The following is a 22,183-nucleotide window of genomic DNA, read 5'->3' on the forward strand; positions in this document are numbered from 1 at the left end:
AAAGACACTCGTACACTCGGAGATGCGACTCAAAGGCGGCACAAGCGCCGCCTTGGACTCGACCGTACCCCCATCTCAAGCGACGGCTCAAGATCCAAACTCCACCGATCTCCTTCAGTTAAGTTCGCTCTCGGACCTAGTTGGAAGAGCCAGCAATTCCGGTTAATCGAGGCTTCGTTGAGCGGAGACAGGATGAGCAGCGTGGCGGTCGAGATCGGACGGGCCGAGGTACATGTGACCCATCTCTTGCGTGGCCAAGCTGATGCAACGATGTAGCGACTCGTCTTCGATGCGCGATGCGAGCGCAGGGCCTTCGATCTGCACTGTTTGGCATTGGAAGCTCGTCTTCGCGCAGTACGAGCAAGGCAGGCCGATACCGTCCGAACGAACGCCGTCTTTCTCGCTGCAAAGCTTGACGAGAAGGCTGAGCACGACGCCCGTGTACAGAAAGAGCTTCAAGAGAGAGAAGAAGCTACCGAGCGTCACCGTCAGCTCGAAGCCCACTGCAGACCAGGAAGCGAAGCGCGCCGCCGACCAGGAAGCAAAGCGCGCCGCCGACCAGGAAGCGAAGCGTGCGGCCGACCAGGAAGCGAAGCGCGCCGCCGACCAAGAAGCAAAGCGACTGCGTGCGGCCCAGCGATCTGAAGCAGCCAAGCTTGCTGAAAAAAGTTCAAAACTGGCAACACAATCCAAGCCGGTTGCGCGCCAGCAGCCCGCGGGCCCGATACCAGTCGACGACGAGCCTGAGGTGGACTTTGGCGGCGGCGCCGACTGGGATGACAACAATGACCCGTATCATCAAGGCAGCCCGCCACCCAGTCCTGCTCACAAGCCTCTCGCCGCGACAAAGTCGACAAAGGCTCGGAAAAAAGCAACCAAAACGCCCAAGGCGCCGTTGGCTGACGGCATTGCGCCGACGAACGATGGACCAAAGAAAGCGAAGAAGCCCAAGGCGCTGCAAGAACCCTTGTCTCTGAATGCGCCCAAACGCTATGTGCCTGCGAAGAAGGCTAGCAAGGGGAAGAAGCCCCCGACAGTGCTTGACGAGAGCGTAGATGACACTGGCGTTGTCTCTCCGCTCAATACAGTGCCCACGAAGCAGCGCAAGTCGAAGGAGTCTGCACCTGCGGCAGAAGTCCCCTCGCCCGTGGATAAGCCCAGCAGCTTCTTTGACCGCCTGGCAAAGAAAATGGCAGAGAAGGTCGGACCGCTCTCGCCAGCCCCGTCTGCAGCGCACCCTACCGAACTCAAGGCGAAGAAACGTAAAGCGGTTAATACCGACGCAATCTCGGGAGGCGACAATGCCGAGGCAAGCAAGAAGCCCAAGAAGACGAAGACCGATGCGGCCAAGAAAACCCAAAAGAAGGCCAAGGGCACCGAAGATAAGCAGCCATCAAAGAAGCGCAAGGCAGCCGATGCAGTTGCAGGCGACGCGGACGATGTGACTCCATCGCCCGTCCGCCACCTCAAGCCCAAGATTGCGACCAAGTACGAGGTGCCATCGCGCGGCGTCGATGCTACGTCCACCAAGACGTCACTGTTCGCCTCGTTCATGAACCGCACCAAGACCGATGCCGCACCCGTGCGCCTTCCGATGCCTCTGGATGAAGATGTGGCAGCAACGGTGACCGCTACGAACGCAGCCAAGAAGCCTGTGTGGCAAAAGCTCGCCAAGGTTCCCGTGGAGAAGAAGGCAAAGAAGCCGAAGCCTCCGAAGGCCCAGAAGGCGCCAGCCAAAGCACCGCCCAAACCCGTCGCCGTCGACGCCCCGCCCAAGCCGTCGCTCTTTGCTTCGTTTATCAACAAGGCGAGTGCCGCCATTCCGCAGCTGAAAAGGCCGACTACAAACTGAAGACATTTTGCATTCTATACATCGGCGGCGCGTTACTGCTGCTTGGCCAGCTGGTTGAGCACGTCAATCGACTCGACGTAAAAGTCGGGGCGCTGCGCTTCGTTTTCGATGAACTCGATCTCACTCGGCGCGGTGACACCCGTCAAGACGAGGAGCGTGCGAAGGCCACCGAGCCGACCGAACTCAATGTCCGTGTTGAGGCGATCGCCAACCTATGGTATAATCTCGTGCCCAGCGCCCAATCGAGCGCATCCTACCATGCAGGTGCGCGCGGGATCGAGGTTGTGCGTCGACAGGATCGTCTGCAGGAGCGCTTGCGACGGCTTCCCAACCACGGCGTCGGGCTCACTAGGCGGATAGTTGCATCGCGTGGATAGAAATGAAAGAGTGATACCGGCCAACGGCCGTGGCCAAGGCCGCGACGCAAGTGCCGCCGCCCGGCAACACGGCGCCGTCGACTGGGAACGTCGGGTCCCTATCTCCACACATCAGATTCGGACGCAGACCACGCGATCTGCGTACGTGTTGGTCGCAAAGAACTTGCAACCAGGGTTGGTGAGGATCGAGACGGCAGCGTACGACAGCTTGTAGTACGAGATGGCACTACAGACGTGCGCTCGATACAGTCGATCAGCGGGTTCGGAAGTCGTACCGGTCGAGACCAATGACGACAGCACCGACAGCAGGGTCCACGACGAACGGCGTCGGAACCTCCGTCTTGCCATTGTGCTCCAAACCAAAGTTCTCGAAGCCTTGGGCCGAGACTTCAGCCGCCAAGCCCGCCTACAATTGGAAATTCATCGCTTCCGACCGAATCCCATGACGAGGCTGGATACACGCACCTCGCCGACGACGTAGACTTTGCCTTGCACGTCGTGCTGGCGCAAGTATGCCGCACACGCCGACGCCGACCTAGTTGTATGTGAGCTACGGTTGTTGCGCACCGAGAGACGTACGTTACAATGTCGCTGACGGTGGCCGAAATGCCCTGACCCGCTACGGTGGCTCTGAGCCACGCTCAAAGTCTCAGAGGGTGAACGCACCTAGCTTGTCAACATAGGTATCGCGGCACTTGGTCGAGTTGTTGGTCTACGTAGTACTCGTAAAGCAATGCTACAATAGCCGAGGCTGTGCGTACCACAAAGACGACCTTCTTGCCGAGCGACCGGAGCAGCTGGATGGCTTCCTTGGCGCCTTCAATGGCCGCGCTGCCGCGCCAGAGGACTACAGCTTCCGCTCGCTCCTTGCCCAAGACAGGCGAAGTACGTACCGCCGTCGCAGTCGAAGAGGAAGGCGTCGAGGCCGTCAATCCACTGGCGGAAGCTCGCGGACGCGAGGTGGCGGATCGGGGGCATCTTGGCGGCCATCGTGGATTTCTCAAAATGAAGCGACTCACCCGAAGTCCGAAGCTGCGTGTTTCAGATTCGATCCGCATACGCATCCGTATACCTTCGAAGTACGCACCCGGTTTCTGCCAATCAGCCATCCATGGAGCTCGGGTCCGCCGAAGTCGAGGTCCGCCACGATGCGACGCGTGGCCGCGGTGTCTACGCAAAGGCTGCGCTGCCAGCCAACCAAGTCGTGCTCAAGGACTCGCCCATCTCGGTAGCATCAGCCCACGAAGTCGATAGCGATGACGATAGCGACAACGAGACGGAGACCACGCCACCGCTTGTCTGCTGCGTTTGCAAGCGCTTCGTGGGCTCAGTGCCGTTGCAACTGCATTACCTCGCCGGTAGCTTTCAGCTTCTCTCGGGCATGTGCAGTGACGAGCGCTGTGTGCAACCGTTGCCAGCGTCGGTCCAGGCCATGACCGCGCAGCCGACGCTGCCCAACATGCCACCCGCGTCGACACCAGTCTACTTGACCAAGTTCAAGGGTGATAAGCTGCCTAGCGTTGTCTGCTCGAAGATCTGTGGCGACGTTCTGCACGCGCAGCCGACGAACGTCTTTTCTTCGATCTTCCAGCGGAGCGAGCCTTTCCAAGCGCACAACGCGGTGCTCAAGCATCTCTCTCTTGTCACAGCCATACTCGCGCGTATTTACTACCGACTCTGCGTACAAGCGCGGTTGTCGGGCGCTCTCGACTGGGAAGCCGCCGTCCACGACATTCTGCACCTCGAAGCTTGTCCGTTGCTCGCCCAGACGATCGACAATGACGCCGCATCGGCCGCGCACGCGTACATGCTGCGTGCGTTCTCTTCCAAGTCCAAAGTCTCAGCTGCGTTCCAAGCACACGTCGACTTGGCCTTTTTCGTGGGGCTCCTCGGGCGGGCCAAGGTCAACGCCGTCGGTGTCGATGTCCCGTCGCCCATTGTCCCGTACTTTCTCTCGTGCGAAGGCGATCCAGCTACAAAAGCTGATCTAGTTGCTCAAGCCGCACCGCTGCTTGAGCGCGTGCTCCAAAAGCTCTGCCACATGGGTGACGACGACGACGGCGACTCGGAAGTCGAGCCATCGGACGACGACGAATCGAACGACGAGTCAGATGACGCATCGGATGACGCGACCGACGCCACGGACGCGACAGACGTCACGGACGACCGGAAGCGAGCAAATCCAGACGCCGACAATGGCTCTGATGACGAAGACGAGGACATTCACTTTGTTTGGTCCACGGCGGACGACGGCAGCGCTGGCTGCGACATTGAGTTCAACTCGTCGGCGTTCCCGTCCATGGATGGGACCGCCCTCTTCCCCCGCTTCTCGATGCTCAACCACTCGTGCGCACCCAACTGCGGCTTTACGTACGTCAACGAGACGGACATCACGGTCTTCACGACGCAGGACGTTGCGCCTGGCGACGAGCTCACCATCTCGTACATCGAGCGCCACGCACCAGTGAGTGCGCGCCAAGCCGACCTCCGCTCCCGCTACAACTTTACGTGCGCGTGTGTCCGTTGCACGACCGAGCTCGCCGCGGGCAAAGGCAAGCGGAAGCTCCAGGACGCCACTGACAAACCTCGCAAGAAGATGGCACCATTGGCGTCGTCATAATAAATAGGAGCTATTACAATAAGAGCAAACGCACACGCGTCTCCGCGTCGAGATCGCCGACGAGCTGCGCCATTCGCTCCCGCGCGTCTCGTATTCCGGGCTCGTCGGGCGGCGCGCCAAGCGTGCCAGACAAAAGTACGTGGAGCTTGTAGCGCGCGCTGCGCTGGGCACGGGGGTCGTAGGCGTCCAGGAGGTTGTAGATCTCGCGCAGGTCGTCCACCAACTGCTCAAAGAACGCTTCGTCGTCATCGTCGTCGTTGTCGTCATCGTCGTCATTGCCGTCAATGTCGTCGACGACTTGGCCGTTTTCTTGGTCGACTCGTATCCTCCTCGTCGTCTCGTTACGCTCGAGACACGGGTCGGGAGCGACAGGGCGCAGCTCGGCGACGACGCGGTCGACGATATTGCGCTGGTGGGTGTCGGGTAGCGTTTGAATGCATCCCACGAGGCACGCGACACCAGCGTCGCCACCGCGATCGTCGGCCACGAGGTTATTCCAGAGCTTGGCGAGCGCCTCGTAGTCGACTTGCTTGGTAGGCGGGTCGTCGTCGACCTCGGGCGCCGCATCTATCGCGGAGGAGTCGGCGAACCGACAGTTGTCGAGCAGGTCTTTTTGCGGGTCGTAGTCTCTGTACACGGCGTGGAGCAGCGTCTGCGTCACGACGTCGGCGAGTGGCGAGGACGCGGGCAGCGCTCTTCGCAGCATCTACGCACGCGCATGAGTCACCAGGTCGCTACCTCGTGAGCGGACCGTCGTGGCCAACTCCAATGCGAGCGCCGTGCTGAGCTGCGCTGGGAGTCCACCGTTCAGTGGCTGTACAAACTGCGCGCAGAGCGAATCGACGCGGCTTTCGGTGGACCTACGACGCTGAGATCGAGTCGTAGAGACGACGAGGTACCTCGCGTCGTGCGGTAAGCGCGCTGCGTAGTGCGCCAGGACATCGTGCAGCGTCGCGTCGGCGTCGGCGACCGGCGCTACTCGGTCCTTCCGCTTCCACGGCGCCGCCGGTTTGGGCGGCTCGACGCGCCACCGCTCCATGCTGGGACGGTGGATCCAATTTAGGCTCGAAGAATAACGCCTCGTCGTGTTGTAACTCCCTCGCGTTGCCTTTTTAGCGACGCCCATGGGCGACGACATGGCGCGCCCGCAGCGCCTGCGCATGGCCAAGTCGATGCGGTACTCCCAGCACCCTTGACGCTTTCTCACACGCGCTCAGCATGTCGGTGGACCTCACGGGGCTCTCGGGCCACGCGCGGGTACAAAATGCAATTGGCGACCGGTGACACGAGGTGTGTAGGCCGCGATGATTCGGCAAGAGTTTATGCGCGCCAAGGAGACGCATCCGATGCGCATCGAGGCCAAGCTCATGGTGCGCAACTTCCGCCGCACCGAGAAACCATCGATGCAGCGCAAGCACCACGCGTGCGTGCTCTCGCAGCGCGACCGGATCCAAGACATCCTCGACCGCGTCCAGGCCAAGCTCAACTCGGACACGCTCCCATTCCACTTTGGCAAGGAAGACAAAGAGTGCGCTCACCGCATCGACCGTCTTGCGATCGTGAGTTGCGTAGATACGTCGTGCAGTGGGTCGAGGACGTGGAGTTCATCTTGCACTACTTTCGTCCGCAAGCCGACCCGCGCAACGATCCGCTGGGACGCATGGTGGACAAGCTCTACTGGCTCCACCAGTCGTACGCGTGCTTTGCTGCGATCGGCCACGACGCCAAGGCCATCATCGACGACTGGGACAGTCTCGGCATGTTCGAGAACGACGCCTTTAGCGACGACAGCGACGACGACGAAGCGAAGGTGTCTTACGCGACCCTTTGTTGCGATGCGATCGAGCTCGACGCGGCTGCAGAGGCGCACCGCAAGGTAGCTGCCTGAAACGACGTGGTGTTGATACAGTGGCCTCCTAGCGACGCGTCGTGCGGCGCCGAGCAGCCGCGCGTATCATTCGACGCAACATTCTCCACTGGCTCACGACCAAGCACCACGTCGTGAACCGCATGGAAGAGTTTCGACACTTTGGCAACAGCTTCTACAAGCACATTGACAACCGCCGGAGCCTTCTCCAGATGCGCGGCCGGTCGCGGCCCCACGCGTCGCAGGTGCATCCAGCTGTCTTCTTGGGGCCCAAGAAGAAATAAGCCATGTTGTAGCACCACCAAGGCATGCGGCTGGAAGGACTCCAGCGACTGTGTCGCCACGTTGCTACGTTCAAGGTCGACGAGGCGATTCGAAACGTTGAAATTGCGACGCGCAAGCGCCGTCTCTTGGAAGCACGCTGCGCGATCCGCATCCAGAACAAGTGGCGCTCGTACAAACTCGGACAAAGCCGAATGATGCGCCTCATTCGGCAGCTGCAAGTTGCCCAAGCTCTCGAGAAGCGGCCATGCCCATCCTCGCTGCCGTCCAAGCCGACGCCGCCACCCAAATCGCGCGATGAACATTCAACCAGCTGCAGTGCTAGTCTCATTGAGCAACCTGTGGTATCGCAGACATTGCTCGTCACCGAAACCGCGTCCGAGACCAGCAGCGGCACGAGTGCACTCTCACGGGGCAGAGGCACAGGACCGAAAAAGCGCAAGACGCGGCTGCGCTCGATTGTCGACAAAATGCAAGCGCCAAACATCGAGCCGGCTCGGCGGGCAATGGCCGTTGGAGCCAACGAAAAAGGGCACACGCGTCGCTCGTCAATTGCGCCGACGCCGTCCCAGCGAGCGCCTACGCGGCTACAAGGCTCGCTCCTCAACGCACCGACCGAGCTGCATCGCGGCATGGGTGTCGTGCGCGAAGAACCGGTTGAAGATGAAAGCAGTAACGAGGAGAGGGTCGTAGATGCGCGACCAAAGCCGGCGCCAAGGATGTCGGTCACTGCTCGCCTCGTGCAGGCAGCATTGAAACAAGGACAAGGTCCACAATTAGGTCGAAAACCCCGTACCATCAAACAAGGACCACTGGAAGGCGACGAGGAAGACACGGAGGCACAGCCGGCGCTCGATTTCGAGGAAGACGAAGGCATCACGGCGTGGTCGTCCGAGACCACCAAAGTACCGGTGGCGATGCCGAGGCGGGTTGAGACGCGACCAGTTGGCGACCAGAGACGTCCCAACGCTGGGAACGCGACGGCGAGGACGCTACCGAGCCAGTCAACACCGAGCCGGCCACCACCATCAGCAAACCAAGGACCAACTCGAAGAGAGACACCAACAAAAGAGACACCAAGAGAGGCACAAAGAGGGGCACCAAGAGAGACACCAAGAGCGACGCAAGAAACAACTGCACCACGGACGCAATCTGCGAGCGAAGAGACACCGCCCACTAAAACGTTTCCCAAGGGAGACGTCCGCCGACAAGGAACAACTGCAGGACGACCGCGTGTGCCGTCGTTCCGGCCATTGTACACGGCTGGTGGCACTAGCTTGCGTCTCCCTACTGCAACATCTGCGCCACCAGTCGCGACAAAGTGGTCCCCGTTTGGTGATCCCGTCATGGCGACGATCAACGAAGATCCACTGAAGCCGATGTACGAACTGCTGCAAAGCGTTGATGATGATGAAGATCAAGAGCTACAACGAGACGATGTTCCCAGTGCTGTAGCTTCCAACGCTTCAGACCTCGCAAAGGAGTCGCTTGAGCCGCTTCTAGCTGTGCCTACTTTGAAGCTCGAACGTAATGGGGTCGGCGATCGACATGCGACTTGGCAGGCCCAACGCGGTTGTGTCTCGAACCAAGCCACGAACGATGCTAGCCTGAGCGAGCTGGAATTTGCAGCCATGTCTCTCCAAAGCTCCGAGATTGAGAAAGAACGATGCACGCAAGCATCCTTTGTGAAGCCTGCTAGCGATGAAAATCCAAATGCAAGTCACCTCAGCGCGAAGGTTTTGCCGCTGAAAGACGTCGACGGCGGCGAGGAAGGGCGGGCCGAAGACGTCGACGATGGTATCCGAGACCATCAAGCCACCGCAACCGATGACACAAACACGCTACGGAAGGGCGCAATGCCGAGCATTCGACCGGTGACCGAAGTACGCCGGCTTGTGTTTTCCGCCGCATCCCCGTCCGTGAGTGTCGTGTTGCCAAAGTGGACCAACTCGGTCGGTGGCACGTCCGCATCCCCAAGACGACGATTCAAACCGCGGACAGAGCGAAGGTGCTTCCTACCACGTCCGTGTCCTGCTCATTCAACGATCGATTCACTCCATTCGATTAGCGTCGACGCCAACCCACGACGCCCAAGCCACTGGCTACACGCCCAGCGAGCTCAAAGCACAAGTCGACGACATTGGTGCCATTGCTCGAGCGCCGGCCACCGCAAGCGACCCAAGCCCCTTGGAGCCCGCATCACCCAACGACGCATCGTCACTACCGTTAGCACCGCCCGAGGGCTCATCCGTTCTGCCCAGCGTCTTCAAGCAGCAGTTCCACGACCGTGGCACCCCCGGGAACGCACCCAAGAGTCGCATCCGCCGGCGATTCCAGTCCACCGACTTGAGCCACGGGGTTGCTGATGGTAGTACTGGTACCGTGGCACCGTTCACCTTCTCAGCACCGGCACGCAGCGACATATCTCGCGTACTGTACCCGGCCGATGAGCAAGCGCCACGGCGGCGCGCCACGACGATTGGCAGCGGCGCATCGACGCACCTCGCTGCGGTTGCGTCGGGACCGAGCGCCACAAGCCTTTCGGCGCCAAGCGCAGAAATTGGTCGCACCCACCACGCAGGGCTCGCACCGGGGACACCCGGCATGGCGCCAGCCGGCGTTCCATTCCTCCCAAGCCCACTGAGACACGAGCCGTCGCCGCTGGGCCCGCGGCGGAGGACGCGCGGCCGCAAGGAGTGGCCTCCCTGGGCTTGTCGGCGCGCAAGGCGAGAAGTGACGCCTTTGCGTCGACGCTGGCGTCGTACTTGGGTCTGCTCTATGGCGCCCCATCCAAGCGTTAAAAAGATACGCACGAAAACCGTGTGTTAATCTCAACCCAAAAGCGCACTCAACGGCGTTTTTTACGTAAAAGGTGGCTCAAAACGTCGTCTTTTGAGTAATTCGAGTACCCAGCGACGTGATTGGTCGAGAGAAAGCCGTTAAAGGCCCACCCACCGTTTGGGCAGCGTTTTTAGTCGCTAAAAGCAAGCCATGACTACCAAACGCCCAGCTGCCAACTTGGACGAAGCCGGCTACGTGCCAGAGCCAACGAAACCCCTCCTCGACGTCGGTCCCGAGCGCTCCAAGACAGGCCGCCCACCCGCCCCGATCCGCGTCCACTTTGAGAACACGGGTCGCCAAAAGAACGCATCGACAGCCCTCCTCAAGTGCAAGTTTTGCGAAATGGAAGTCTCGGGCCGTGCCATTTCACTCGAGAGCCACCTGAAGCGCTGCCAGCAAGCGCCGGAAGAAGTCCGCCCCACGAGCGTCAAGGACGAGAAGTCCACGCCGAAGAGCACAAAGGCCCACGCCGTCGCCGGCAAGCACCCAGCCAAGAAGCCGTGCACAGCCACGTCGTCGATGGAGACCAAGTATCGCAATCTGATCATCCTCCAGACCAACGCCGTTCAGTCGCTCCATGTCATGCTCCGCGACAAGCGGTCGTCGCACCTCCAATTCAAGAAGTTTGCTGACCGCCTTATGCGGTACCCTCATCAGCATCCTCCGATGCTGTATCTCATCCTCGGCCGTGGGTAGGATTCTGGCCGAAGAAGCGCTCGCGGCGTGCACGCTCGAGTTTGCGATCGTCTGGACGCCGACGGGCGCCGAGTTCTCGGGCATGCGGCCCAACAGCAACATCTGCGCTGTTTCGATCGTCCGCGCCGGTGACGCGCTCCTCGAGCAGGTCCTTGCCTGCGAGCCGAGCGTCTCAGTCGGTACGACTCTTCGCATCTGCATCGTTCCTCACATACACGGCGTAGGCAAGATCCTTATCCAGCGCGACGAGTCCTCGGCCGAGAAGCACCCGGTCGTCTACTACGCCAAGCTGCCGCCGCGCATGAATGCATTCGACCGCGTGCTCCTCCTCGACCCCATGCTTGCGACGGGCGGCAGCGCCAAGAAGGCGATCCAGGTACGAGAGAGAGAGTGAGAGGTGTGGCTCATGCAATCGCGCGTAGCTGCTCATTGACTCGGGCGTGCAGGAGCGAGACATTGTGTTCGCCAACGTTCTCGCGTGCCCCGAAGGCCTCGACGCGATCTTTGAGGCGTACCCGCAGATCCACGTCGTCACGTCGGCCATCGACCCGGAGCTCAACGAGTCCAAGTACATTGTGCCGGGCCTCGGCGACTACGGCGACCGGTACTACAACACGACCATGTGAACGTCTCGTCTGCGTAACAACCAATGAAACGGATTTTGGACTGCCCTTTTTCTGTTTGTTTTGCATGATGCAGTGGCGGGCGCCCAGCTACAACTTTATCGAGCCGCCTCGAACACCACGCAAACCGCCAGCGCTCGACGCGCTTGCCGCGACCATCCTCGAGCGCTGGGCGGGGCGCATGGAGGTTCTCGATCGGTACGAGATGCGCCATAGTTCGCTTCGTGAGCCGCTTGTAGACCGACGACGACAGCCAAGTTGTGGCAGGCGCTGCTGCAGCAGTCGCAGCCCAATGGCGCCATGCCGTACCGCGAAGCTCCCAACGCCGTGTGCACGGCCATTTACTTTGAGCTGCTTCAAGAGGTATCGCTGCTCCGTAGAGCTCGTTGCAGTACGCACCTGCGCTACTAGATGTTGCGCGTCTACTTTGCGCCGGCGTCGACAATCTGCGATCTCGTGCTCGGCGGTCTCCTCAACTCAGTCTACCGCATGTACGACGCCACCAAGCCGTTCTACGACAACACGCCATACTCTGGCACCTGCGGTACTCCCACCCACTACTTCAAGCAACGCATCTTGCAGCTCAAACGTTAGTGCGCACGTCCCACGAAGAGCGCACGAGCCAGAACGAACACCACGTCAAAGTGATCTACCAGGTGCAAAACACGTTTGCGTTGGCTGCTCAGGCGCGCGTCTCGTAGCACTTTAGCCAGCTCGAAGCCAACTACCAAAGGGACGTTGTGCGCGACCTCGTCAAGCCCGTACTGACCCCGGACGTGATCGTCGACTTGTGGGACTTGTATCTTGAAGCGCCCGTCGCGACGACGCTCCGTCTTCCGACGACCGCGGCTGTCCACGCGGCTACGTACACCAAGTGCTTTCACCGCTTAGACGACGACGAGAAGCGCCCGCTCCTCACTGGCCTCGCGAGCGCACTCGACCTGCGCGTCACCGACGCGTCACGGATCGAGGTCCCAGCTCCAGTGACAAAGCTCCCTCCGACCCTTGCTCGACAAAACTCGCTGGTGCGGTCCGCGGAAATCAATGCGTCTCGCGCGCTTAGCCCCCGACGACCGTCGATTCTTGCAGCGCCCAGCAAGGCAGCAACGCGGCTTTCGGTGCGACGCAAGTCGATTCTTCCTCATGCACCGAGCGTTTTGAGCCCAGGGCGCTTCTCGAGATGCTTCCCACGATCAAGAACCCAAAGGACGGAGCTAGCGGCAGCAGCCGCAGTATAACTGGCAACCAGAACCGGTGCAGCGACGTGCCAGAGTCGAGCGCTCTCAAGGAGTTTGTCGACTACGTCGGTGACGACCTCATGGACATCTTCACGCAGCTTAAGTCGGGTGAGTTTCGCAGCCAGCAAGCTGCGATCCAGGACCTCGGTGGCGTCTTGGAGCGCCACTTTGAAAAAGAAATTGGCGACGTTGACGAAAAGGCCAAGGAGTCTGCGACCGCCAATACCGTACCAACAGTTGTGCAGCTGCTCAAGGCGACGCCCAGCGCGCTTGGTAGCGTCCTCAAGCAGATCCCGGACCTGCTTATTGACACGCTAACGCTCCAGCAAGGCATCCTCAAGTACTGCATGGTGCACTGCCCTCGTGTCGTGCAGCACTTTTTGCGCCTCGAGACGAGTCCCGACTTGCTCGACGCGTGGCACACCATCGTCAAAGCCAACGCTACCGGTGCGTTCACGTGAATGATTCTGTTGTTCCAGACGTCGTGTAGGCCTCACCTTACTTTGGTCGACCGAAAATACTTCCAACGTCGACGACGTCACCTTGTCTCCGCTCGAGGCCGCGTACCACTGGCTCAACCACCACGTGGCCGACGCCGCCAAAGTCATGCTCCTCAATGGCGACCTCACGCGACAGCTCTTTGTTGAAATGGAAAACGAGACGGCGAAAGCGCGCCCCAATACGCTCCAGCAACACCGGCTCAAGAACCTCCTCTTGGATTTGCACGATCTTCCCACCTTTCGGCTGCTCCGCGACGGCGCCCAGATCCGAGGCCTCGACGCCGCGTTAAAGCGTGACGTGGCTGGCGTCACGCAGTGCCTCTACGCAATTCTTCTGAGCGATGAGCACCTCAGGACTATCGTGACCGAGTCGACGGAGCTGACAACAGCACTTGCGATGCTGAGCAAGCCAGCGCTCATGACGCTTGTGACGTCCGACGTCATGACGTGGGCACCGTTTTTCGTCCAAGCCGTCACAGACAACGAGTTTTTGCTCCGCGATGCCATCGTGCGTAAGGTGAGACCTCAACACATGACGCGCAGCTAAACAAGCTCCTATAGACGCAGCATTTACCCGCAGGCGCTCGCTTTCTGGAGGCCTTCAACAAGGTTCTCACAGGCAGCGACGGGCGCTGGGTCCCACTCGACGACAACGATCTTCCACGCGGCATACCCGCTCCGCCCACCGGCCCGCCGACGCTCGCATCCGCGCCCGAGCCGAAACCATCGACGCCATTCAACATCGGAGCCACGGTCCACGTCGCACGTGCGCTCAACCTGTTTCGTCTTGGGCGAAGTCGGTGGCAGCAAGCCGTCGCACAGAAGATGGTCCCTCGCACGTTGTCGTCCAAGGTTGCAACCAAAGCGAGCGTGTACCATATGCCGTGGCTTTGGAAGACTTTTGTCGTCGGTGAGTTTGATAGCATGATGAAGCCGCGCGGGCCCGAGCTCTCGCTGCGGGAAATGAAGAAGAGCGTGCTGGACATCTTTATCGAGAAGCTCAAGGTTGACGAACTCGAGCTCGACGGCGAGGATGCCTCGAGCGATCTCGCAGCCTACGTGTGTGACTACCTCATGGCCAAGGTCCAAAATCGCAGGTACCTTGCTCTATTGAACACTTCCATTGTGCCCAAAAGCTTTTAGCCTCGTCGGGTCGCAGCTGCAGCAGATCTTTCGCGGCTGCGAGATGTTTCACAGTGACCGACGCGTCGCCTTCTTCGCAGCGGCGTGTGGAATTCAGCGTCCACTGGGTCGAGGTATGCTCAAGAGCTACCTCAAGTCGCTTGGTCACATTGTCTTTGGAGTCATGAAGGTACAACGAGAGATCGTATGACTTGCGATGTGGTCTCATTTGCGGCTCTAGATCTTTCGATACGACCAAAAGCTGCACCAGACGGTCGACGGCGCGTGTATCGTCAGCACAGACGTCGTGCTCTCGGCCGCAGCCAACGTTTTTGCCAATTGCTTTGCAGCACAGGACATTGGCGCTTTCAACGACCGCGTGCAGCAACTTCGCCGGGTGCCCGTGCAAGATCCAGGCGGGTAACTTCAAGTTGCGTGTTTTAGGATCCCCTCACGTAACCGCGCATCATCGTGCCCATAGACGCAAGGGTGGCTACGTGGACCTCGACGAAGCGATGACACTCTTCGTCGCCGAGTGGCAAACGCTCGAAGCGCAGATCGACGAGCAGTACATCGCGGCCTTCAACAAGTTCCGCGGCGCCAGTGACTTTATCGGCATCGAGGAGTTTGTCAAGATCGTCCTGCACGTGACGCACGGCAGCGTCGCACCGCGCGACTGCCGCCTCATATTTTACGACATGGGCGAAGACATGATCGACCTCAAGACTCTGCTTCGGCTCACTCAGCAGTACGACCTCCGCCTCTCGATCAACCACGCGTCGATACCCCTCACCGACGCAGAGCGCACGGGTAACGCACTGACTTCATCTCTTTCTTCACACATTGCGCGCGTGCAGCTCTGCGCAGTACCCTCGGGACGTCAAGCGTCCTCTCGTTTGAAGACGAGCTCAAGCAGCTCGTTGCGTGCTGGACGCACATTCGCCCGCCATCGACAAGCAGCTCGAGAGCGTGCATCAGAACGGCCGCACCAAAGAGATTCTGCGGCGGCAGAAGCTCGCAGTTGAGGACTCGGTCGCGCTCTTGACGTCTGGCGCCGAGGGTCTCAGCGCCAAGGCGGCGTGGGATACGTTCCGGTCGTCGGTCGCAAGCCTCCAGACCGCAGTGCAAGCACAGAAGCAGTTCAGCACCGTCTACGTGCAGTGCCACATCCGCAAGTGGGTCAACAAGCTAAAGACGCAGAGGTCACCGGTCGCGTCCAGCGACGACCGCATTAGCGCCGACGACGTCATCGTGCCTGTCAAGCCCCCCGACCTGCTTCGTCGCAAGAGCGGCGCGCGCCGTGACAGCACCGACGCCTTCGACCTCGACGCGATCCTGCCGCAGCGCCTCAAGTCGCAGCACCTGGCATCCAGTGACGACCGCACGCGGGCGGCCAAAATGGTGACTGCAACGCTCTTCTCGGACAAGAAGCAACGCCAAGGCGCGAGTTAATCCAACGCTCGTATTAAGGAGAGTCCATTTCTTCGCTCGTCGCTCACATGCATGCAGAACAGAGGCGTCCTGCGCTCGCGTATTTACTCGGCTTCGGCAAGGTAGTCCTTGACTTCGTTCGGGCTCAAGACACGGAAGATCTTGTCTTCGCCGATGATGCCAACCTCGATGTTCGTCTCGTTCATCTACACGCGGATTCGATGAGGATCGTACTTGGTCATCCTGCACATGATATCGAGATGTACCTCGCCTTCAAAGCCCTCACGCATCGTCTTGAGCGCCGTGTTGATCGCGTCTTCCAACTCCATATCATCGTTGTACCGCTACCGTTTGGTCGTAAGAGGCCACACGATGATGGTCGTCGTCTTGTACCTTTTCGAGGAAGCTCTTGGCGCTGACCGAGTCCTTGCCAATGGCCGTGGCTTTCCAGCCAAAGTACGAGCCCGACGGGTCAATCTGATACAGCTGCGGCCCATCGTCGTCGTAGCCGGCGTACAAGAGCGAGACGCCGAACGGGCGGACACCGCCCGACTGCGTGAACTCCTGCATCACAGCCGCGATCTCGCGCACCAAGATGGACGCGGGGGCGTTTTCCTACGCATGCGCGTGAGGCCACAATCGACTTCTTGCAGCGAACCTTGTATTTCATGTAGTACGCTTGCGCCTTCTTACGGGCCTTGCGCACGAGCACGCGGTAGTCGGGGCCGAGGCCGCTGTAGACGACGCCAGCGCTCGACGAGAGCTTCTCAATTTTCTTGTAGGCTTCTTCATCGACGAGCACCGTCGGCAGCTTCTTCTCGGTCGCAATGACGACGCCGTTCTTGCTGCGGATGCCGAGCGACGTGCGGCCGTTGTTGTTGACGGCGTTGAGCGCATACTCAATCTGCAGCAGCTTCCCCGACGGGTTGAAGGTCGTCAAACTGAACGAGTAGGCGGAGTCGGCCATCTTGGTTCCTACGCCGCCCGCCGGATGAGCGTCCCGCTGCCCGCAGCTCCTCCATGCTCGTACCTGAAGTCTCAAATCCAGCTTTGGGCTAAGATACCCTTTGCGATTCAATAGCTTGGATACATCGAGTCTCGCAGGTCGGCTTTTATGAACCCCTCACGTGGCAAAGTTCTTCTATCGTAGTGTTTCTCTAACGAGGGAAATGATCTGCCGCGATCTACGCAAATAGTGAATGTAGTCAAACGCTGCGTTACAGCAACCCAAGGCCGTGCGCGCGAGCCTGGTCACCCTAGAGGTTAAGCGTTGTAGCTGCACAGGCAGGAGCTAACGTGGCCGCGCCGCCAGTCGCTGCCTCCTCGTTTGGTGCGCAAGATCATCTTGATTCTCTCACTATTTCATTTCCTAGAAATAGTGTGTCACACGATTTCGTGGCAGAAAGGCGCGTGTCGCAGTGTGAAATTGCAACATGATGGTCGTCGTCCGCGCCGCCAAGCGGGTCTGGGCCTGGTTCTTCGAGGAGCGCAACTGCATCTTCCAGGTAACGTGGCCGCTGGGCTCGACGCCACTCAATGGACGTAGCTCTTCTACCTCTCGCTCCTCTCGCTCTGCTACGGCGTGCTCGTCTCGGAAGCTTGGCACACGCTCGACCTATTGGACCGGTGCGTCGTCGTTGTATCCAGTCGCACGAAGCTCTATTAGGTCGATTGCGATCTTCTTTGCGTTCGCTTGCTTGGGCCTCTTTGTCCGCGTCTCGTTCGTGGACCCTGGTGTCATCACCCATCGAAACCTCGCGACGCAGCAGCACTACCCAGACCACGATGCGCTCTACCCCCGTGGCCGCGTCTGCCGAACCTGCAAGACCCTCAAGTACGTCGTGGCCGCGACGTTAAAAGGTGTGCATCGAAACGCCGTAGGATCCCGCGCTCCAAGCACTGCCGCGTGTGCAACCACTGCGTCGCCCGCTTCGATCACCAGTACGTGCCTGCTTTTTGTCTTCCTCCTCACGACCAGGCTCGTTAGCTGCAGTACACGCCGAACCTTCCGATGTGATTTACGCCAGCCGGGTGTTGCTAGTCTGGGTCAACACGTGCATCGCCAAGCACAACTACAACGCGTTCTTCTTCTTCCTCGTCGTACGACGCCGCCGTCGCACCGCCAAGACGTGCTCTTCAATGTATTCCTAGGTCAATGTCTGCGGAAGCAGCCACCTCGTGTACCTCCTCTGCAGCGTCTTCATCGACAAGGTGGTTCTCCAACCCGATCATTCCTTTCGTCGTCTCATGGGCTGGGTAGATGACGCACTCGCTTGCTGATGCGCGCAACGCGTCGGTCGCGCTCCTGACCCAAGTGCTGACCGACATCATCTTGGTACGACCAACCTGACGACGCTCGTACCATGCTTCTGGTAGTCGCCAGAGAACGGTCGCGTCGCGTTCGTCGCATCCCTCGCGCTTGCGGTTTGGTTCCTCGTGAGCCTCCTCCTCGGGTGCCAAATGGGCCGCGTGTACCGCAACTGCACCGCGAACGAGCACTTCAAGCGCCAGCGCCTCCACAAGGAGCACGCGGACGACGTGCCTGCGCCGACGCGGCCGGTTGCCTTTGACCTGTCGTGGGGCGGCGTTGGGCTCGTGGACGCCGAGACGTCGTTGGTCCTCACCGCCGACGACATTGAGCGCAACCCGTACGACGGCGGCGTCCTGCACAACCTTTGCGATGCCTTCAACATCCACGATCGCAAAGATAAAACCGATTAGGAAGACATCTCGTGCCTTTACGCCTTGGTCTCTCCGGTCGCAGGCGCCGCGGCGGGCGTCACGTCGACCTCGAGCGCAATGTCCTCGACGGCCTCGCCTTCGACGGGCGTGCCATCGTCGACGACCGACGACGAGCCGCCCATCGCCTTCTGGAGCGCCGCCGTCACCTGCACGGTGCGCACGGCGGCCTTGAACTTTCGTCGCGCGTTGTACTTCTTGAGCTGTTCCATGGCCTGCGTCAGCGGCACGGTCGAGACTTCCGTGCCCGTGACCCACGCGTGCTGGAGCAGCTGGTCCGCGTCCGACCTAGTACGCAACCAGGTGAGTTTCGACGATGGCATGCATCTTGGTTGTACCGCTTGGTCGGGTCCACGACGAGCATGGTCGAGATAAAGTCCTTGGCTTCGGCCGAGACCGCGTCCCAGTACGGCGACTCAAACTTGAACGACCCGATCTTGATCGCGTTGAAGAGGCGCTTCTGGTTCTCGTCGTGGAACGGCGGGTACCCGCAGAGCAAGATGAACGTGATGACGCCAATGCTCCAAATGTCGACCGTCTTGCCGTACGAATCACCCTTCAAGATCTCGGGCGCGACGTAGCTAGCGCTGCCGTGAGCACGCACATGTATGCAGCACAAGTAGGCGTACCCCGGCGTGCCGCAGGCCGTCGTCAGAGACGCGTTAAAGTCTTGCTTGGCAAAGCCAAAGTCGGCAATCTTGATGAAGGCGTCGTCGCTCTTGCTCGTCAAGAGCAAGTTCTCTGGCTGCGATGGGAACCGTGAGACGCAGGCCACACATCATGATGCACTACCTTCAAGTCACGGTGGACCACACCGCGATCGTGGCAGTACTTGATCGCGTTGAGCAAAATGAGCACCAGGTCGCGGGCCTCCTTCTCCGTGTAGTACGTCTAATGCCGTTTTGAGCCTTTGGTGGCCTTGGAGCCTCCACCATACCTTTTCGACGATGCGGTCAAAGAGCTCACCGCCCTCCATAATTTCGGTCACGAGGTAGTAGTACGCGGGCTCCGAGAAGACTTCGTACAGCGTCATGATGTTGGGGTGGTCCATCTAGCACAGCCACCGGTTGGATCAGATTCACGATCCTTGCAGCGTCTCCGACATCTACCTTCTTCAAGATGCTGATCTCCTCGTGGAGAGCGTCGAGGTCCTCCTGGGTCAAGCCCTGCTTCTTGATGCACTTGATGGCATACTTCTTGCCACTCGCCTTGTGCGTGCCCTCCTTGACAACCGAGAAGGTGCCCTCGCCAAGCTTCTTCCCAAGCGTGTAGACTTCGTCAAAGTGCTTGGTCTCGCCTTCGCCAGCATGGGCCGGCGAGGCTTCGGGGGCCTTGGCCGCAGCATCAGCAGGGGCGTTCGGGATCGGGGTCGACTTGACGCAGCCCATTTTCTCTCTTGGTGGTCTGTCGAAAGAAACTCTGAGCAGTCGGCTGAAACCAAAGCTACGTATCCCGTGCCACCGGGTTTGCTCCGGGAAAATATAATACCACTCTCGGGACATTTTTATTCATTCAATTTAATCTAACTTGCTTTGTCTATCGCACTTCTCGGTTGTATTGTATTTCGGTGTGGGGGATTGTATTCTATGATGTTTGAAGATCCCAGCGGGACACGCGGGCAGCGGTGGCGACATACCGGAGATTCAGCGCGGCCCCATGATGCTTCGCGGCCTTGCCTGATGGGGTAGCCGCCGAGATATGGCCACCTCGAGCAGCCTGCACACGCTTGGTCGGGAGGCAGCGACGACCATAGACACACGCTAGAGACGTGGCTACTTGCATGTACCCGCGAGAACACCACTATCGCGCATAAGTAACCCGCGATACTTACGCAGGCCGCCTTCTACTAATACCAAGGTAGGTAGAGCATTGGCATGCAAGTCGTCCGAGCGACACTCTTCATGCTATTAGTACCGGTACTGCAACTGCGACGGTGTGGATACCAGTGTAGTATGTAGTCCTATTTACACCTTATTTGAACTTGCCTTGCCACTTGATGCGGCAACCAACGGACGCAAACCCGTCGTCGACGTCTTCGGCTTCGCTGCTGCACGACGTGATCACCACCTCCTCCGTCGACGGAACAAACGACACGGTGATCGTGGCCTCTACAATCGCACATCGTCACGATCCTGCACATCACAGCACCAATGAGTACTTGTGTTCCACGGCCGAAGGTAGCGCAGGAGCTTCGACTTGAGCTGCTGGATGGGGCCCGACTCGACGCTCCGTGCGCCATACTTGGCAAACACCTTTTGCAGTTCCTTCCCTTTGACGGAGGCGCGTCGGGCTTGGTATGGGATCGACTCGAGCGTCGAGAGGTGCTGTGCAATGCCCGGCTGTATAAAAGAGACACGGTTAGCATCTTCTTGGTCGTGCGACGTGTCAAATCCGCGTACCTCAATGTCCAGCTTGTACCAGTACTTGCCTTCGTAGTTGGCGCCCAGGTGCCGCAGCTTGAGGTTGATGACGTCGATGATATGGCGCTGTTCAAACGGCAGAAACGGAATGACCTGCGGATCGCTCGTGAGCAACGAGTGACGTCTTGAAGCGATTTGTACCTGCTTGATCATTTTGCCGAACTGGAGGCGGTCCCATTGGGCATCGAGCGCCTTCTTGACCGCGTTCTCGAGCTCTGCGAACGGCAATTCGTCCCGCGACTTATACTGGATCATGATGTTTTCCATGTTGCCGACGCCAATGTCGGAAATAAGAATGAAGATGACCTGTACATGATAGATCAACGCCTGAAATGACACCGTTCCAGGATTACATTGCTGCAGTCGACCTTGCGCGCGACCCCGTTCTTGTAGTACGTGAGCTGGGCGTTGCTGCTCATGGCGCTTGTCAGCACTACGGGGATCGTTCAGTGGACATCGACACTCGAATCGATCTACCGTCCAGCGTTTGCGGAATCACCTTTTGAACTTCGTCAAAGACGACGACGGCTTTGCCAGAGCACTTGGTGAGGTGCTCGACGAGGCTACGCAGTGTCGATGACGCCACGAAGCCCAAAGCGAGGAGTACCGAGACTTGATCTGTTCTTGGTACTGCGTCACGGGGTTTGTGTAGTTGTCGCTAAAGTCCTCGCCACTAGCCACGCAGAGTTCTTGAGTGTCGAGGTGACAACGATTTCTGCACCGAAAGACGAGAAGACCCGTGGGTACGAGCTTCTCGCTGTGCTCGAGCTTTCGCCGGCGGCGAAAGAGGCCCTCTGCGATCAGCGTCGACGTCTCTGTCTTGCCCGTGCCGGTAGGCCCCGTGATTGCCATGACGAGTGGGCCATGGTCCTTGCTGGAAGTTCGCCTACGCACGTTATCGACAGGAATGAGCTTGCGCGGTCGTGCGTCATTCGTACGAGAATTCCCACGACTCGATCGCGCCAACGACAGAGTCCAGTGCCCGATCTTGGCCCGTGAGGTACTTTTGCAGGTGGCTACGCACGGCGACGGACGGATGCTCGACAAAGTCGCACTGCGGGCCCAGACCCGAGTGGAAGCTTAGCCACTCGACGCCTTCGGCCAGCGAGCTCTCGACCGTCGCCTGGAAGGAAGAGAGCTTTTCCTTCCACGTCTCCTCCTCGGCGGCGCGCGCCACGCAGGCGAGCATGCACAGCAGCGCGATGTGTACGCAGCGCCGGGCCATCGCAGTCAATTGTTTGGTCGTTGCTCAGTATCTTCAGAATCATGCGCAACGACCTGTCATTGGCCAAATATCGTGTCAAATTCCACCCAATTATCAATTCTGATTCGCTAAAAATAAAATATTTTAAACCAATACTACGAGCGTAGACGAGATGCAAGATGCGTCGTTCAAATCGCTACCTCCGTTCCACCGCACTCGTCGCTGCGGTTGCGCACAGCTATGCTGCTGTCCCTCTACGTCTTAGGCTCCCGCGTACCGGTATTGGGAACTGCCAACCTCGTTCCGGTCGCCATTCTCGACATCCTTGAGGGTACATTGCCGGATAAAGCTCGAATAACCGGATATCCCGT

General features: G+C 59.4%; 13 protein-coding genes across 13 annotated transcripts; 8 read left to right on the plus strand and 5 right to left on the minus strand.

The window, feature by feature from the left end:
• Positions 1–171: 171 nt before the first annotated feature.
• On the plus strand, positions 172–1,854 carry SPRG_02404 (hypothetical protein). The gene is made up of 2 exons (XM_012340980.1): positions 172–228; positions 277–1,854. Exon 2 carries the CDS (start codon positions 290–292, stop codon positions 1,850–1,852), a length of 1,563 nt encoding a protein of 520 aa, XP_012196370.1. The 5' UTR covers positions 172–228; positions 277–289; the 3' UTR covers positions 1,853–1,854.
• Positions 1,855–1,884: 30 nt separating this feature from the next.
• On the minus strand, positions 1,885–3,219 carry SPRG_02405 (hypothetical protein; the record flags this gene model as incomplete). Its single annotated transcript, XM_012340981.1, has 10 exons — positions 1,885–2,064; positions 2,110–2,200; positions 2,247–2,327; positions 2,375–2,455; positions 2,505–2,635; positions 2,695–2,764; positions 2,809–2,848; positions 2,896–2,941; positions 2,991–3,076; positions 3,123–3,219. 10 exons carry the CDS (start codon positions 3,217–3,219, stop codon positions 1,885–1,887), a joined length of 903 nt encoding a protein of 300 aa, XP_012196371.1.
• Positions 3,220–3,340: 121 nt separating this feature from the next.
• Positions 3,341–4,849, plus strand: SPRG_02406 (hypothetical protein; the record flags this gene model as incomplete). Its single annotated transcript, XM_012340982.1, has 2 exons — positions 3,341–3,723; positions 3,748–4,849. The coding sequence occupies 2 exons, from the start codon at positions 3,341–3,343 to the stop codon at positions 4,847–4,849; spliced, it is 1,485 nt and encodes a 494-aa protein (XP_012196372.1).
• SPRG_02407 (hypothetical protein) lies at positions 4,837–5,888 on the minus strand (the record flags this gene model as incomplete). The annotated part of the gene is made up of 3 exons (XM_012340983.1): positions 4,837–5,555; positions 5,601–5,709; positions 5,749–5,888. The coding sequence occupies 3 exons, from the start codon at positions 5,886–5,888 to the stop codon at positions 4,863–4,865; spliced, it is 942 nt and encodes a 313-aa protein (XP_012196373.1). The 3' UTR covers positions 4,837–4,862.
• Positions 5,889–6,067: 179 nt separating this feature from the next.
• Positions 6,068–6,737, plus strand: SPRG_02408 (hypothetical protein; the record flags this gene model as incomplete). Its single annotated transcript, XM_012340984.1, has 3 exons — positions 6,068–6,106; positions 6,148–6,377; positions 6,422–6,737. The coding sequence occupies 3 exons, from the start codon at positions 6,068–6,070 to the stop codon at positions 6,735–6,737; spliced, it is 585 nt and encodes a 194-aa protein (XP_012196374.1).
• Positions 6,738–8,011: 1,274 nt separating this feature from the next.
• Positions 8,012–8,767, plus strand: SPRG_22105 (hypothetical protein; the record flags this gene model as incomplete). Its single annotated transcript, XM_012341282.1, has 1 exon — positions 8,012–8,767. A coding segment is annotated over one exon (756 nt), but the record flags the coding sequence as incomplete, so codon positions are not given.
• A 198-nt stretch (positions 8,768–8,965) lies between these two features.
• On the plus strand, positions 8,966–9,455 carry SPRG_22106 (hypothetical protein; the record flags this gene model as incomplete). Its single annotated transcript, XM_012341283.1, has 2 exons — positions 8,966–9,020; positions 9,067–9,455. Coding segments are annotated over 2 exons (444 nt in total), but the record flags the coding sequence as incomplete, so codon positions are not given.
• A 526-nt stretch (positions 9,456–9,981) lies between these two features.
• Positions 9,982–11,208, plus strand: SPRG_02409 (hypothetical protein). The gene is made up of 4 exons (XM_012340985.1): positions 9,982–10,483; positions 10,536–10,714; positions 10,760–10,911; positions 10,958–11,208. Exons 1-4 carry the CDS (start codon positions 9,990–9,992, stop codon positions 11,159–11,161), a joined length of 1,029 nt encoding a protein of 342 aa, XP_012196375.1. The 5' UTR covers positions 9,982–9,989; the 3' UTR covers positions 11,162–11,208.
• A 17-nt stretch (positions 11,209–11,225) lies between these two features.
• Positions 11,226–15,497, plus strand: SPRG_02410 (hypothetical protein; the record flags this gene model as incomplete). The annotated part of the gene is made up of 13 exons (XM_012340986.1): positions 11,226–11,356; positions 11,398–11,521; positions 11,570–11,702; positions 11,753–11,814; positions 11,860–12,129; positions 12,222–12,843; positions 12,887–13,404; positions 13,458–13,993; positions 14,040–14,208; positions 14,260–14,438; positions 14,500–14,828; positions 14,876–14,937; positions 14,976–15,497. 13 exons carry the CDS (start codon positions 11,226–11,228, stop codon positions 15,468–15,470), a joined length of 3,630 nt encoding a protein of 1,209 aa, XP_012196376.1. The 3' UTR covers positions 15,471–15,497.
• Positions 15,463–16,505, minus strand: SPRG_02411 (proteasome subunit alpha type-2-A). Its single transcript, XM_012340987.1, has 5 exons — positions 16,480–16,505; positions 16,108–16,424; positions 15,843–16,064; positions 15,716–15,793; positions 15,463–15,655 (listed from the first exon to the last, which is right to left on the minus strand). Exons 2-5 carry the CDS (start codon positions 16,414–16,416, stop codon positions 15,554–15,556), a joined length of 711 nt encoding a protein of 236 aa, XP_012196377.1. The 5' UTR covers positions 16,417–16,424; positions 16,480–16,505; the 3' UTR covers positions 15,463–15,553.
• A 337-nt stretch (positions 16,506–16,842) lies between these two features.
• On the plus strand, positions 16,843–18,184 carry SPRG_02412 (hypothetical protein). Its single transcript, XM_012340988.1, has 9 exons — positions 16,843–16,954; positions 16,996–17,075; positions 17,116–17,283; positions 17,331–17,390; positions 17,428–17,441; positions 17,491–17,549; positions 17,601–17,660; positions 17,710–17,784; positions 17,826–18,184. The coding sequence occupies exons 1-9, from the start codon at positions 16,883–16,885 to the stop codon at positions 18,168–18,170; spliced, it is 933 nt and encodes a 310-aa protein (XP_012196378.1). The 5' UTR covers positions 16,843–16,882; the 3' UTR covers positions 18,171–18,184.
• Positions 18,152–19,608, minus strand: SPRG_02413 (CAMK/CAMK1 protein kinase). Its single transcript, XM_012340989.1, has 6 exons — positions 19,298–19,608; positions 19,126–19,239; positions 18,981–19,079; positions 18,818–18,933; positions 18,527–18,769; positions 18,152–18,476 (listed from the first exon to the last, which is right to left on the minus strand). The coding sequence occupies exons 1-6, from the start codon at positions 19,574–19,576 to the stop codon at positions 18,188–18,190; spliced, it is 1,140 nt and encodes a 379-aa protein (XP_012196379.1). The 5' UTR covers positions 19,577–19,608; the 3' UTR covers positions 18,152–18,187.
• A 477-nt stretch (positions 19,609–20,085) lies between these two features.
• SPRG_02414 (hypothetical protein) lies at positions 20,086–21,858 on the minus strand. Its single transcript, XM_012340990.1, has 9 exons — positions 21,547–21,858; positions 21,330–21,494; positions 21,216–21,281; positions 21,086–21,171; positions 20,962–21,041; positions 20,750–20,914; positions 20,588–20,701; positions 20,347–20,527; positions 20,086–20,296 (listed from the first exon to the last, which is right to left on the minus strand). Exons 1-9 carry the CDS (start codon positions 21,831–21,833, stop codon positions 20,160–20,162), a joined length of 1,281 nt encoding a protein of 426 aa, XP_012196380.1. The 5' UTR covers positions 21,834–21,858; the 3' UTR covers positions 20,086–20,159.
• Between the last annotated feature and the right edge of the window lie 325 nt (positions 21,859–22,183).

Source organism: Saprolegnia parasitica, assembly GCF_000151545.1.
Source record: "Saprolegnia parasitica CBS 223.65 unplaced genomic scaffold supercont2.6, whole genome shotgun sequence".
In the NCBI taxonomy this organism is placed as follows: Eukaryota; Oomycota; class Saprolegniomycetes; order Saprolegniales; family Saprolegniaceae; genus Saprolegnia; species Saprolegnia parasitica.